Source organism: Megascapheus bottae, chromosome 3 (assembly GCF_031878675.1).
Source record: "Megascapheus bottae isolate mThoBot1 chromosome 3, mThoBot2.hap1, whole genome shotgun sequence".
NCBI lineage: Eukaryota > Metazoa > Chordata > Mammalia > Rodentia > Geomyidae > Megascapheus > Megascapheus bottae.
Genome location: NC_143511.1, coordinates 86,600,320 through 86,615,654, shown reverse-complemented (window position 1 = coordinate 86,615,654; position 15,335 = coordinate 86,600,320). Strand labels below are relative to the sequence as shown.

At 54.0% G+C, this 15,335-nt stretch overlaps 1 protein-coding gene across 1 annotated transcript in view; it reads right to left on the bottom strand.

The window, feature by feature from the left end:
- Nucleotides 1–2,599: 2,599 nt before the first annotated feature.
- Lamc3 (laminin subunit gamma 3) overlaps nucleotides 2,600–15,335 on the bottom strand; it is a 48,915-nt gene continuing 36,179 nt past the window's right edge. Inside the window, exons 20-28 of the mRNA XM_090329397.1 lie at nucleotides 14,886–14,962; nucleotides 13,795–13,929; nucleotides 13,081–13,228; nucleotides 11,440–11,634; nucleotides 8,496–8,598; nucleotides 7,056–7,255; nucleotides 5,646–5,792; nucleotides 5,466–5,565; nucleotides 2,600–3,932 (exon numbers count right to left, since the gene is read on the bottom strand). Coding sequence (XP_090185523.1) covers nucleotides 3,682–3,932; nucleotides 5,466–5,565; nucleotides 5,646–5,792; nucleotides 7,056–7,255; nucleotides 8,496–8,598; nucleotides 11,440–11,634; nucleotides 13,081–13,228; nucleotides 13,795–13,929; nucleotides 14,886–14,962 — 1,356 coding nt within the window. The 3' untranslated portion in view covers nucleotides 2,600–3,681. The remainder of the gene's footprint in view (nucleotides 3,933–5,465; nucleotides 5,566–5,645; nucleotides 5,793–7,055; nucleotides 7,256–8,495; nucleotides 8,599–11,439; nucleotides 11,635–13,080; nucleotides 13,229–13,794; nucleotides 13,930–14,885; nucleotides 14,963–15,335) is intronic.

Sequence of the window (15,335 nt, the reverse complement as noted above, 5' to 3'; positions counted from 1 at the left end):
TGTGGCGGGCGGGCGGCGGGGTGGGGAAGGCGCGGCGGCGGGACACACCCCTGCCTCGCTCGGGCCCGCCCCCTGCCCGCCCCCTGCCCGCCCCTCTCCTGGAGACCGGGGAAAATGCACCCCCGGGGCCTGCGCCCGGCCTCCGGGGCGTCCCGGGGCGTCCCAGGTCCATTCCCTAGGTTCCAGTCTCGCCGCACCTGCCACTTGGCCCTGGGCTCTGAGATTCGTCCCCTCCTCGCTAGGACAGGCCCGCGGCTGGGGTCGGGAAAGATCCTGCCTCCAGCCCGCACTCTGGCTCCATCTGGTTCCCTGGGATCCTGGGTGCTGCTGGGGATGGACGTGGCCAGGCTCCACGGGGAGGAGCGAGGCCCGGCTGGATGGGGCTATACTCAAGGACAACCCCTGCTCACAAGCTCACACTCTTCACTCCTGAGGGCTGCATCCAGCCAAGCTGTGCCGCCTTGCGCCCCAGTCTCCAAATCTTGTAGGAAATGGGCAAAAAGACTTCCCAGTAAATAGGTGTTACAACGGATTGCTTTTGCCAGGCCCCAGTGATCCGTGCTTGTCATCGCAGCTACTCAGAAGGCTGAGATCGAAGGATGGCAGTCAAGCCAGCCTGGGCAGGAAAGCCTGTGAGAAATCACTAAAAAAGCAGGAAGCAGAGCTGTGACCAAAATGTTAAAGCACTAGCCCTAAATAGAAGCTTAGGGACAGCCCAGACCCTGCATTCAAGCCCCAGGACCAGCACGCACGTGCACACACACACACACACACACACACACACACACACAGAGCAACTACTTCCTGGGTGGTTTAAGCCGATCCTAAATGCTTGGAGGGGAGAAGGGCTGACCAAAGTGTTTTCACCTGGAGGCCAAGGAAGCACTTAGAACAGAGGCCTGGGGCCCTTCCCTGTTGCCCTGGCTGGTTGGTCCAGGTCAGTCATCACACCACATGAGCCAAGGGACCCCACCTTCCATTGCTCAGCTGCTAGGATGCATTGCTTGCCAGATGTTCAGCAGCTGCCACATTCCACCTCTTGCACTGAAGAGTGGGGCTCTGCATACTGTGGGTGTGACCAACTGCCTGTGACATGTGTCAGGCTCGAGGCTCATCATGGAGGAATGAAGAGTCTCCACCCTTTGGGGACTGGGCTGGGACAGGACTGCACAGAACTAACAACTCCTACCAAATGCAAGAAGCAGGCATCAGAATGTTGGTCAGCAGAGAAACTATGGGTCAGAGCTGGGGGCAGTGTATATGTGTGTGTGTGTGTGTGTGTGTGTGTGTGTGTGTGTGTGTGTGTGTGTGTGTCTGTGTCTGTGTCTGTGTGTGTATGTCTGACAGCAGATCCTCTCCCAGAAGCCTTTGAAGAATATGGTCTATGGTCCCTGTCTTGCGGGCCTCCAGTAGCTCACCTCTGTAATCCCAGCTGAAAATTGAAAATGGCAAAGTGGTAGCCTTGAGCTGAAGAGCTCTGGGACAGCACCAGGCCCGGAGTTCAAACCCCACGACCAGAAAACAAAACAAGACCCCATCTCCTCATGAAGCAACTACCTCCTGTCTTCACCCTTTCTACCTTCCCTTAAAAAAATCTACCACGCCATGCTCCTTTGCCTCTCTAGACTCTATCCTCTACCAGTTAGCAGGGGAGGCAAAGATCACACTCGTTATATGATCTGAGACTCAAAGATGGACTCCATCCTCAACTGGGCTGGCCACAGCCTTCCCCAGTGAGCTTGAAACCAGGCAGGGTGTCCAGCTGGCCTCTGGCATTTGATCTGAAGAGTACAAGCCCAGAGCCCAGGACCCAGGGGAGTCGAGGCCCATTCCTGAGGCTGTCTCTGTAGCCTGGCAATCTTTCCCAGGCCTTCCAAGAGACCCTCCCAACCAACACCCCTTTTCCACTTGAACCACTTCAGGAAATGTTTGGACTTGTGGCTCAGAGTCCAAACAGAAGGTGAGCCACAGTCTGCCTTTCACACATTTCCAGGGCTGACCAGGCCCCCAGGCGGGAACTCTGGGCCATTGCCCACCCTCTAGTCTGAACCGTCCCCTCCTCTGTATTCCCACCCCTCAAGGCCCACCTTGAACCTTCCTGTTCTGACAGGTCCCTCCCTGCTTCATACCCCATCACTGGACACTGCACTTTGTTTTTATTTTGGTTTTAGACAGAAGTTTACTACATAACACAGGCTGGCCTCAAACCTCAATCTTCATGTTTTAGCCTCCTGAGTGCATGGATTACAGATATAAACCACCATGCCTGGCTTTGAGGCTTTGGTTACTGTTTCCTGCCTCAGTGTCTCCACCCTGAACCAAAGGACAGCTGAGGGCCTCTCTATATCCCATTCTGAGGTTCCTCTGGCACCTAGACTTTGTCTAGATTTGATAGGAAAGGGGGTATCTGTGGCCACAGGACCCCAGCAAAGCTGCGCTAGGGCAGACACTGGTACAGCCTGTCAGCTTCGCCCCACACCTCCCCATTGGACCAGAGCGATCACTGGTTTACGGGGTCACCCATACATAGTACCCCACGTGCACCCACAGCCCAAAGCTGGCTGCCCAAAGCTGCGAAGGATCAGACACACCGCCTGGCTCAGAAAGGAAGCCTTTATTTCCTCTTCACTGCCTGTCCCCCTTGGACTCAGGGGAGGCACTGAGTCCAGAGAGGCCCTGCCAACCCAGTGCCAAGGTGCTGGCCTGCTGGAAGAAGGCCCAGGAAAGGGGAGAAGTGCACCAGGAGGAAATGCCGGGGAAGCCTGGACAGAGGCCACCAGGGGCCTGGCCACAGGGGCATTCCCCAGGCAAGGCAAGACTAACTGGAATGGCAGCCAGGCTCCCACAGCCCTGGGGCCTCCTTTGTGACAGGTGAGGCAGCAGGGCCAGCCCAGGAAGTATCCATCAAAGGCTAACTGGGTCAGCAGGGGTGCATATGGATGCTTCTGATGGCCTCTCTCAGGCCCTATGACCCCTTCAGACCCTGAGGGCCTGGTTTCTTTGAGCAGATCCGGATGAAAGGGGCCTGGGGCCATGGCAGAAAGTTGCTTCAGGGTCAGTCTCCTACACATTCCCATCCTGGGAAAAATGTCTAGAAAAAGGACACCCTGCCAGGGGTGGGCTTTGCTCTGCTGGCCCAAAAGGCATGTCATGGCCACGGGAGCCCCTGGACCTCTGATGTCAGTGCTGAGAACCCTCCCAGGACTTTGGATTGCTGGTCTGTTGGTATGTCTGCTTCCCCAGGCATGGCTTCCATGGACCTGGGACTGGTGATGCAGTAGGCTGGCTGGATCAGTAGAGCACTCAGTGACAGGGGCTTCTGCTCTCCCTGAGGCCAGCCTCCTGGTGCCAACGCTGCCTGGGCCCCTGCTCTCTGTACTGAGAGCAGAACATTAGCACTGGAGGGGATTTAGCAGGACAGGGTCTGTCCTGCAGACACAGGGTGCCCAGCATACAGCTGGGGCCCATCATATGTGAGCATGCACATGTGTGTTCCCCATACATATCCCCACATGCGTATATGTGGGTATGCGGAGGGCACACCACAAGGGCTGCACACACAGGGGCAACCAGGACAGTCTGCACCCCTGGTGAAGGAAGTGTGAACATTCACCTGGACACCATGGCTGCCGGTTCTCCCACACTCCTGAGGGAGGAGCATGTGCAAGGGGCCTGGGTCCCTCACTGCCTGCTGGAGCAGGGCTCGGGCAGGCTGTGCAGAATGGCTTCCAAGTTCTGTTTGTCAGCCCGGATCTCGGCAAGGTCGCTCTCAAAGCCCTGGATCTGTAGCTCTTGCTGCTCATACTCCTTCTCCAACTGCTTCAGTTTCCTCTGCAGGGCCCCTCCAGAGCCCAGCTGCAGCCTCAGGCTGTCAAGTGCCCGCTGAGTCTCATTCAAGGCCTGGGTGGGGGCTTGGTCCACATCCAGTGACCCTGTGGTGGGGCACAAACAGCCTCAGTAGAAGTCAAGTTCAGCCAGGCATCAGTGGCTCACGCCTGTTATCCTAGCTACTCAGGAAGCTCAGATTTGAAAATCGCAGTTCAAAGCCAGTCCAGGCAGGAAAGTCTGTGAGACTCTTTGAGCTACACACACACACACACACACACACACACACACACACACACACACACACCAGCCCCAGGACCCCAGGACCCCAGGAGTCTGCCCATGTCCACTGGAAATGAGGGGCCGTGGGCTGTGGGAAGGTGAGGAGGTCTGGGCATCGTCCCTCTGGGCTCATGTGAAGATTTTGGCACTGCCCCTGTGGGGATCTGGGAAGCTAGTCACTTCTGTGCATGGCGTTGCTGCTATCGTCTGTGTTTCTGTATGTGTGTACCAGTACTGGGGCTTGAATTCAGGGACTGAGTGCAGTACCTTAACTTCTTCCCTCAACGATGCTGCTCTACCATTTGAATCACAGCCTTACTTCCAGCTTTAGGCTGTTTAATCAAAGATGAGTCTCATCATGGGGCCAGGCGAGTGGCCTAGTGATAGCATGCTTGCATAGCATGCCTAAAGCCCTGGGTTCGATTCCCCGGTACCACATACACAGAAAACGCCAGAAGTGGTGCTGTGGCTCAAAAGGCAGAGTATTAACCTTGAGCAAAAAAGTGTCCAAGGACAGTGCCCAGGCCCCAGGACTGGCAAAAAAAAAGTCTCAAAAAGTCTCATGGACTTTTCTGCCCAGGCTGGCTTGGAACCATGAGCCTCAGCTCTCAGCCCTCTGAATACCTAGGATAACAGCACCTGGATGTGAGACACTTTATTTTTTATTTTATTTTATTTATTTATTTTGCCAGTCCTGAGCTTGAGCTCAGGGCCTGAGCACTGTCCTTAGACTTTCTCAAGGCTAGAGCTCTACCACTTGAGCCTCAACATCACTCCTGGCTTTTTCTATGTATGTGGTGCCAAGGAATCGAACCTGGGTCTTCGTGCATGCTAGGCAAGCACTCTACCACTAGGCCAAACTCCCTGCCTGAGAGACTTTATTTTTATTTATTTATTTATTTATTTTGCCAGTCCTGGGGCTTGAACTCATTGTCCCTGAGCTTCTTTTTGCTCACCCCAGTGTCACTTCTGGCTGTGGTACTGAGGAATCAAAGCCAGGGAGCTTCATGCATGTTAGGCAAGTACTTTACCACTAAGCCACATTCCCAGCCCCTGAGAAACACTTACCTTTCATCTAAACATCAAAAAGTCAGCAGTGGAGCTGTGGCTCAAGCACTCGAGCACTAACCTTGAGTAAAAGAGTCAAGGGAAATGCTCAGACTATGAGTTAAAGCCCCAGTACCAGCACGAATGAAGAAACAAACAGTAATTCCAAGGGAACTTATTCTGGACACAGCCTGCTATGCACAGAGTCTGGCTCTGAGCTGGCTCTTGCTTGACCATAGGATGGGTATGGAGCCAGAGATGTGGACAAAGAAAGGGACCCCAGGGACTTGGGGTCAGGACCTTAGCCTTACCCAGCCTGCCCAGTAGCACAGACAAGGCCTTGATGTCCTTCTCCAGGGAGACGCGTGATGCCCGGATGTACCGCTCCACGTCACTCAGCCCCCCATGCACCTAGGAGGGAAGGGGCAGCTTGAGCAGCTCCCTCCTGGCTGCTGGGCATGGGGGCGTGGCATGAGGCCCTGCACACCTACCTGTTCAGCTGCCTCCAGCTCCTGTTGACGAGCTCCAGTGATTCTCACCAGCCGAGAGGCCTGCTGCAGTGTGGTTTGTGCCTGGCTGGCCAGGCGGCTGGCACGACGATGCCCCTGCTTCCCTTTCCTCAGCAAGGCTTTGGAAAGCTGAGAAGATAGAGAGCAGAGCAAGTCCTTCTGGAGGGAAAGCACTGAAGACAACAACAGCAAGCAGTTGTCTGCTAGCAGTCATTCATTCATTCGTTTACTCTTTCTCATGTATAGTAAACATGTCCTGACTATAAATCTGGAAAGGACTAATTTTTCTTAGAGGAGAAACTCCACTTCTCTTTCACATGGGGAAACAGAGGCACAAAGACACAGAAGAGACAAAGTTTGAGTGGCAAGACAAGCAATCAAGCAGGATAAGAAATCAAGCCCAGGGCCTCTTCAAATCTTGCCATTTTCCTCGGGAAGCTGAGATCTGAGGATCATGGATTCAAGTCAGCTCAAGTAGAAAAGTCCTACGAGATGCTTTTTTATGGGTCATAAGACTCGGTGCCCGGGTGCGATTTCTGAGCTTTTTTTGCTCAAGGATAGTGCTCTTTACCACTTTGAACTACAGCTCCACTCCCAGTTCTCTGGTGCTTAATTGGACTTTTCCCACCTAGGCAGGCTTTGAACCATGATCTTCAGCTCTCAGCCTTCTGAGAAGCTAGGATTACAGGCTCTTATCTCCAATTAATCAGCAAAAAGCTGGAAGTGGACTGCCCTTGAACAGTAAAGGCACTAACACTCTAGCCCTGAGTTCAAGCCCCAGTACTCACACAGACACCCCCCCCATCTCTCTCTTTTCAAAATCTAGGCAAGTATAAAGACAACTCGCTTGGAGGGAGAGTAACACAGCCAGCAACAGGGCTGGGAAGATAGAATTTGGCTCTCATGAAAGAAAAGCCTAAGCTCATGCCTATATCCCCAGCCTCCAGGGATACATAGGTACAGTCTGAGGCTGGCCTAGGCAAAAAAAGTAAGGTCCTACCTGAAAATAACATAAAAGCCAAAAGGGCTGGAGGTGTACCTCAAATGGTAGAGTACCTACCTAGCAAGTGCAGAGCCCAGTACTATGGGAGGGAGGGAAGAAGGGAAGGAAGGAAAGGAAGAGGGAGGGAAGGAGGGAGCCAGGGAGGGAAGATGAAAGAAAGAAAACAGTAGGTAGATTGGTTTTGGTAATCGGGTTCAGCTTGTTCCATGGGGACAGCAATGACACCTGGTTCACGAGCTGAGCACTTAGCACTTAGCTCAGAGCTGGGTTAGCAGTTAGTCCTGGTCACTGGGTGGGGACAGGAACAGGAGGGCAGATGTTATGTAACAGTCCTTCCATGGGCTTGGAAGGAAGGAAGATGTGGCCATGGCTGTCGCCCTTCCTCTGACCTTGGCATTGTCCTTCGCCAGCAGCTCTGCTTCTCTGCTCTTCTTTCTGGCACTGGAGGAGAGAGGTGCTGCATTTCCCAGCATCCTCTCTGCCTGCTTGGTCTTCTTCTTGGTGTCTGCGAGAAGCCTGCCCCTGACGACACCTGCTTTCCTCTGCAGTGCAGTCCGGTCCTTGGGCTGAGGAAACTGCAGCTTCATTCCTGCAATGCCACCAGGAGAGCCGTGACACCTCTGCCCAATGCATTCAAAGGTGTATGTATGGTATAAAGCATGAAATGCAGTGCACGGGCCTAGGTAATGGTGTTTGGGGGATCTGTTAAAGCCAGGAAACTCCACAGAAGGCCCAGGCTGGCCTAGAGCTTGTCATCCTCCTGTTTCTGCCATCTGCGTTCAGGGATTAATTAAAGGTATGTACCATCACGGTCAGTTTGGCTCTATATTTTTACAAAGCATCTTGCAGAGCTGGTGGAAGGGAGGGTGTCTGGGAAGTGGGGTGAATGGGAGGAGGCGGGCATGGGTTTGCAGTTGGAGCTTTGTCTTGACATGGATTATGAAGCAGAGCTAAGGCGGCACACTTGCATCTACAACAAGGGTTCCAAGGGTGTCTTGGAACCACAAAGGAGAAGGTAACATTTTGTGAGTGGTGAGCAACCCATTGTAGAGGCAGATAAACTGAGGGTGCAGCCCTGCCTGGTGTGGGGTTCTCAGCAGTGGACTGTTAGACCCCTTATAATTTCAATCTCTAAAACCATGGCAGTCTAACTTTATGTCTCACAGAATTTACATTCTCCTAAATGAGACAATAGATTGGCAAATACACACAGCACAACTTTATCATAGGACCGGGTGACCAGCTTGTTGGGCCGGGAGAAATCTGGAGAATGGAAAGCTATGAACAGCCCTACTTTGGGCATGGAAGGGGGCAGGTGAGGGCCTGCAGAGGTTTGACTCCTGACCTCAGAGGCTCAGGAACTGTCCTGCTGCCTTATTTAGTCCCAAGGGTCAATAGCCACAAAGAAAGAAAGCTGTAGGAGTCCACTGGGCATCCAGATTTCTGGGGAGCATTGCAACCCTTGGCTCTGATGGAGGAGGTGGGGTAGATAGCAATTCCCTGCACTTCCTTCTCTCAATCTGCCTATCTGTGAAATGGGGGCACTTTCCCTAAAGTGCAAAGGAAACTTGGCCTGATGCCAGCCCGGGTCCCCTTCTGAACAGGTAAGCAGGTCACGTGTGCCCAGGTAACTGAGTCCCAGCCAGCAGGGGCTTGTCTGAGTGTGGGCAGCAACACTGTGGACTCTTCCCAGGGGTCCCCCAGGGGCTCAGCACGTGATTGGATGGTGCTGGGGTGGGCAGTCCCCCAGGGGCGGCCTGTGACTCTGAGCCGTACAGCCAGGGCACGCCAGGTGGCCCAGAACCCATAGCCCAGCAGAGCATCCGTACCTTCCAGGTCAGCCAGTAGGGTCTTGGCTCCTATGACGGTCACTGTGGCGGCCTGGACAGCTGAGGATGCCTGGGTCAGGGCAGCTGTGGCCTCCTGGTGCAGCTGGAGGGAAGAAAGCAGGGGCCGGTTACCAGGAGCACCCCGAGTGCCTCATTATATGGGTTCAAATCCCTGAGTCTCTCCCAAGAAGACCCATCCACAGAAGTTCAGAGGCGAAAGGAACCATGGGGCACTGCCAAGGCCAGCCTGGCCTCTCCTCAGGGAGACAGTGGCTCTATGCTGCTAGGTGCCAGAACTTGGCCTTGGCAGGCACACAGGTAAAGAAGGTTTAGCCAGGGCTGGGAATATGGCCTAGTGGTAGAACGCTTGCCTGGCATGCATGAAGCCCTGAGTTCCATTCCTCGGCACCACATACACAGAAAAGGACAGAGGTGGCACTGTGGATCAAGTGGTAGAGTGCTAGCCTTGAGCAAAAGCTCAGGGGACAGCGTCCAGGCCCTAAGGGTTTTTTTTGGCCAGGACTGGGAGGAAAAAAAAGGATTTCAGGTGTCAATTTGACCACCCCTATAATTCTAGCTACTTAGGAAGTTGAGATCTGAGGTCTCAGTTCAAAGCCAGCCTGAGCACAAGTCAGTGAGATGTTTATCTCCAATTAAAATGAAAAGTGGTGGTATGGCTCAAGTGATGGAGTACTTTAGCCTTGAGCTGAAGAGCTTAAGGCCCGGAGTTCAAGCCCCATGACAGACAAAAAAAGGGGGGGGGGAGGGAAAGGGGGGGAGGGATGGATGGGGAGAGAGAGAGAGAGAGAGAGAGAGAGAGAGAGAGAGAGAGAGAGAGAGAGAGAGAGAGAGAGAGATTTAGCCAGGCATTGATGGCTCACATTTGTAATCCCAGCAAGCGAGGAGTGAGGATCCCGGTTCAGAGCCAGCTCAAGCAGTAAAGATCATGAGTCTCTTATCCCCAGTTAACCAGCAAAAAGCTGAAGATGGAGCTGTGACTCCCGGGGTTGAGTAGCAGCCTTTGGGGGAAAGCTCAGTGACTGGGCCAGAGCTCTGAGATAATGGAACATTCTCAAACTCAGAGAAGAACGACCTGATAATCCATGCCAAGATGAACCCTCATTGCTGTAAGTGAAGGGAGTGACTCGGGAGGCCAGGTGTGAACACCCATGTGATAGACAGAGCGCAGGCAAGTCCCCAGACAGGGAGCGGAGGACTGCCAACAGGGGCTGGGGCGGCAGGCGCTGGGGTGGCCTTCAAGGGACAGCTGGCAGGGAAGGGTTTCCTTGGCATGAGAGCCACATTCTAGAATGTGACAGAAAAGCATGGGACATAACACTGCACATATGCAGCTGGGTAGGTGGGAGTGGAGAAGGAGCGGGGGTGAGGACAGTGGGAGGACGTCTGACCGTGGTTGGCCCTGACTGGACTGCTGCTCTCCGCAGGGCTGGGGGTCTCCCCACTTCCTGCCTGCCTCGGGGACAATGGTAGTGGACAAGCTCAGTAGGGGTCTTCAACACAGCAAAATTCCGTGGGGACATGCCAGGCCCCGGGCCCCGCTCCTTAGACACTCATCCCTCTTCCCACTCAAGGCTGGTGCTCTGCCACTTGAGCCACAGCTCCACTTCTGGTGAGTTGGACTTGCCTGCCTACACTGACTTTGAACCGGGATCGTCGGATCTGAGCCTCGTGAGTAGCTAGGTTTGCAGGCATGAGCCACCAGTGCCTGGCTCTTCCTCTCCTCAACAGAAGCCGTTTCTGGTGTTTGGAGAAAGTGGAGCCGCTCTTGAACAGCTTGTGTGGGAACTCCAGGCTTTCCGTAACCTTTTCCAAGTTTACGATGGCTCTCAAGTGAACAACGTAGTTTACAATAGGGAATGTGTATATGTTAGGGGCAATTATTCTGAGCACAATAGATGTGCATCTAATTATCATAATGAAACCCGTGGGTGTAATTAATGCATACTAAAAACTAATAATAAAAAAGAATGTCAAGCCAGGCGCAGTAGTGCATGTCTGTAATCCTAGCTGCTCAAGAGGCTGAGATCTGAGGATTGCCACTGTTGGGTGGGAAGCAGGGGGAGAGAGAATCAAGATGAGGGTCTATATAGTTTATCTGCATCTAGGAACACAGAACAATGAAACCTGCTAAAACTGTTTTGGAAGAGGAGATGGGGAGACTGGCCCACACGCAATCCATTTACCATTCTCCCTGACCCTGACATCTAGGGTCTCTCCTGGACTCTCAACACCAGGCTGTGTCTTAGCTGTGTGATCCCAGGAATGGTGCAGCCCTCTTCCTGTCCACCCATCTACCCGTCCAGCTAGCCTCTTCTCCCGCCAGCTTCCATCTCAGGACTCAGGATTTTCGTGGCTTCATTACCTTTGAGGTTTTCTAGAGTTTGGCATGAAATAGAAAGGGCTCCTTCCCGGCTTTGCCCTGACCTCTGAGCCCAGATCTTCTTTAGGACAGCCCCTACTACCTCCTGGTGCCAGCTTCAAAGACTACAGCTGCTGGCTGCTCACGCCTATAATCCTAGCTACTCATGAGACTGAGATCTGAGGATCACAGTTCAAAGCCAGCCAGAGCAGGAAAGTCTGTGAGACTATTTCCAATTAACCATCAAAAAAAGCCAGAAGTGGGCCGGGAGTTTGGCCTAGTGGTTAAAGTGCTTGCCTAGCATGCATGAAGACCCGGGTTCGATTCCTCGGTCCCACATACATAGAAAAAAGCCAGAAGTGGTGCTGAGGCTCAAGTGGTAGAGCTCTAGCCTTGAGAAAGTCCAAGGACAGTGCTCAGGCCCTGAGCTCAAGCCCAGGACTGGCAAAAAAAAAAAAAAAAGCCAGAAGTGGCGCTGTGGTAGAATATTCGCCTTGACTGAAAAAGTCATTCAAGACCACGAGGCCTTGAGTTCAAAACCCAATACTGGCAAAACCCCCAAACCATCCAACTAAACAACCAAGAAAGAAGAAAAGGACAAGAGCTGACCTGTGTGAGCGGCTCGGTCTTCTGCAGGGCCTCCTGGGCGGAGGCCTGCAAAGCTCTGATGGCCTTCATGGCTGCTTGCTCTCTCAGTGCAATGGTCTGCTCCAGGGCCCGAACTTTCAGCCCCAGGTCTCTGGCTGGTGACATCTGAGGCTATTGGGGGGGGCAGGGAGAGGGCAATGGGCTCAGACAGAACCTAGGGACTAGATCCCTACTTCTGTCAGGCCACACTCCAAACCTGTGGCCCCCAAGATGCAGAGAACTTCCTTATGCTCCCTGTCAGCCCCTCTGCAGACAGTAGGGTGTGGCTGCATGCAGTGGGAGGCTGAGTTTGGCGGCTTAGCCCCATCAGTTCTAGGCAGCCTGGAAAAACTTCAGCCAGCCTGCCAAACCTGTATCTCCTCCATCTCCCTCACATGAAACTTTGGAGCTTGCTGTTCAGAATCAGAATTTTCTACACTCTGGAAGTACAGAACCATGCAAGAATTTGCATGTGAGCTGCCCCATCTGTATCTGTGGCAGTGGCCTGTGGGCCACACAGTGAGTCCTGAATGGTGGGTGTGGAGAGGCAAAGCCACAGACACAGCAGCCCTGGGCAGGCGGTCTGGATCTGGCTGTGTCCCAAGTGCATTTGGTTAAGCTTTGATTTTCCTGCCATCAGGATACGCTCTGCCATGGAGCTGCACCCCCAGCCAGCTTAGTGCTCCCCCACAGCTGAGTTTCTAAGTGTGGATTTCAGGATTTAACCACTGACAGGCTGAGCCCCATGTCTTCTGAGCTGGTGAGGGAAGGCTGGCCAGCTCAGCCTCCAGCCCTAACATGACCTCATTGGTAGGTAAGGTCCATGATGTTCACAAGGTCACTGTGGATTGGGCCAAGGTCACAGAGCTGGGCCTTCAACATCTCTCCCTCTGGTGACCTTGTTAACATCACCAGAACAGAGCAGGGGCCACAGCAGTCCGTTATTATAATACTGCAATTCTAATTCAGGGCCAGGGCTGTCAATAGATGATCTTTTAATATCTCCCTCTCTCTGTCTCTCTCTGTCTCTCTCTCCCTCTCCCTGTGTCTCTCTCCCTCTCTCTGTCTCTGTCTCTCTGTCTCTCTCTGTGTCTCTGTCTCTCTCTGCCTCTGTATCTCTCTCTGTCTCTCTCTCTCTCCAGTATCTCACTACATACCCCAGGTTGGCCTTATTCTCCTGATCCTCCTGCTTCTGCTTCCAAATGCTAAGATTACAGGAGTAATCTTACACGGCTAAATAATCTTATTTAATCAATTGCTCTTTTTTTTTTTGCCAGTCCTGGGCTTGAACTCAGGGCCTTGACACTGTACTTGGACACTTTCTGGTCAAGGCTACTGCTCTGCCACTTGGGCCACAGCACCACTTCCGGCTTTTTCTATGTATGTGGTACTAAGGAATCAAATCCAGGTCTTCATGCATGCTAGACATGCACTCTACCACTAGGCTATGCTCCTGGCCCTGACTACTCTATGTTTAACAGTAACTCAAGTCCCTGCCTTGGCCTGGACCCCCATTTCCTCCAGCTGCTAGAACCCCCAACCCTGCTTCGTGCAGAGCTCTGAGGATTTCTAACTGACCGGCGCGCCCAGGACAGCCAGCAGGGCCAGGTGTGGGGCTGCATCACCAGTGAGCTTCTGCACGGTGGCCAGCGCCTGCTTCGCTTCGGGCAGCACCTCTGCCACAGCTGTGCCCAGTGTGTTCTGGGCCACCTGGACCTCCTGGTACCTGGGAAGAAACAGAGGTCAGAGGTCAGGATGGGCAGGGCAGCAGGTTCCCCACACCTTCTGCAAAGTGGACCCGAGAGGCCCAGTGGCCTGGACCGGGGCTTGGCCAAGCCCTTGCTGGTGACCTCAGCGGTGTCATGATCCTGCCAGACCCCTTGGCCCTGATGGCCTTCGGTTTAAGCAGGAAGTGTTTCCTGTCTGGCTGGCCACAGCAGGCCCCGCCCAGTCCTGTCCCACCTGGGTGGGGCTGGACATGCAATCACAGTGGGACCAATCAGGTTCTCTCAAAGCCGTGGGTGTCATTTGCCTCTGAACTGAGGGTATAGGAGCTGGGGAGGAGGCCCAGGAATGTTGGGGTGTGAGGGACAGGGCAGGGGGCAAGGATCCACTGTAGGGGGAGAGGTTCTCTGCTCATCCCCTCCATCCCAGGCCCCGTGGGACCCCAGACTCTCACTTGAATGGTGATGCAGACACCAGACACCAGATCATTGGAACTCACAAGGAGCTGGGCCCTGTGGGCTCTGGAGGCCAACGCCCCGGCTCCACCCTCTTCTGGGGAGGCCTCACCTGTCCTCCAGCTCCTGCCGGGTCTCCAGGGCCATGCGATGGTCCACCAGGCTCTGGAGCAGCAGGGCACTGGTGTTGGAGGCGAGCAGGGCGCGCTGCGCGGTGGCCTCGATCTTGGCAGCAGTGTCCCTGTGGCTGTGAGAATCACCTGGAGCCTCAACACGAGCCCAAGCCACCCCACTCCACGGGCCTCCTCCCTCCTGTCTGCTACTCAGCAGGTACTGCCAGGGGCCACCCACAGCCCTGCTTCTGTTACACAGCAGCTACACCTGCTATCCTGGCCCAGGGATGGGCAAGGCTTTCACCACACACGAAGGCATCTAGGTGGAGGCAGCAGATCACTCTAGCACAGACGGTGCAGGAGAGAGTGGGCAAGAGAGAGGCATGGGGGGCGGCTCTATCACTCCTAAGCTGTGCGTCCTCAGGCAAGACACGTGACATGTTACAGATAAGGGAAGGGATTCCAAGATGTCAAGTCCCTAGAGATGAATTGCTACAGATTTTATGATTTTAGGATCATAAGCTATTTCTTTCTTTCTTCTGACACATTTTTTTTTGCCAGTCCTGGGCCTTGAACTCAGGGCCTGAGCACTATCCTTGAGCATTCTTAAGGCTAGAACTCTACCACTTGAGCCACAGAACCACTTCTGGCTTTTTTCCTATGTATGTGGTATAGAGGAATCGAACCCTGGTTTCTGTGCATGCTAGGTAAGCACTCTACCACTAGGCCAAACTCCCGGCCCCCACTTCTGGTTTTTTGGTGGTTAACTGAGGATAATGGTCTCCTAGACTTTTCTTTTTGGTCGGACTTTAAAGCCAAATCCCTAGATCTCAGCCTTCTGAGTAGCTAGGATTCCGAGCGTGAGGCCCAGGGGCCCAACTTAAAGCTGTGATTTCTGAGAGGCAATCAGAAGCCATGCTGCATTTGGTGGGTGCTCAGGAGACTTGCCCTCCACCCCCGTGCCCTTACTTCCTCCCGTGTCCCTGTCTTCCTATGCAGCTGACATCTGCTCCCCACTGGGCAGCTCCTGTGGGCTGGCCATCACCGCGAGCCCCTCTGGGAAAGTCTCCCCAACACGCCCAGCACTAACCTCCTGGTAAGAGCCCGTGCCTCGGTGGCCAGGTAGCTCCAGCTGCTGGGGTGTCCGGGCCCTTCCTGGAGCCTCACCTGTACAGAGAAGGAGGGAAGGGGGCTGAGGGCCCATCCTGGAGGATCAGGGCCACAACTCCTGGGAAGCATGGAGAGGTGCCAGGAATTTTATAGATGCCACCCTAGCCATAAAGTGGGTTTGGGATGCACACAGTGCCTTGGAAACTGCGAGCGTGGAAAGTCACCAACCATACAGGGCTCTGCTCATGAGCTCTGTTTCTGCACCTTCACCAGCCAGGGAGGGATGCATGATGAGACCCCACCCACCCCCCAACTTGAAGGGGACACTGGGTCTCACAAAAAGGGCCAAGCATGCCAAGGTCAGGTCAAGGGCAAGGCCCAGCTGGACCAGGATCCATGCCCCAGTGCAGAGGGCGAGGGGCCTGGGTAC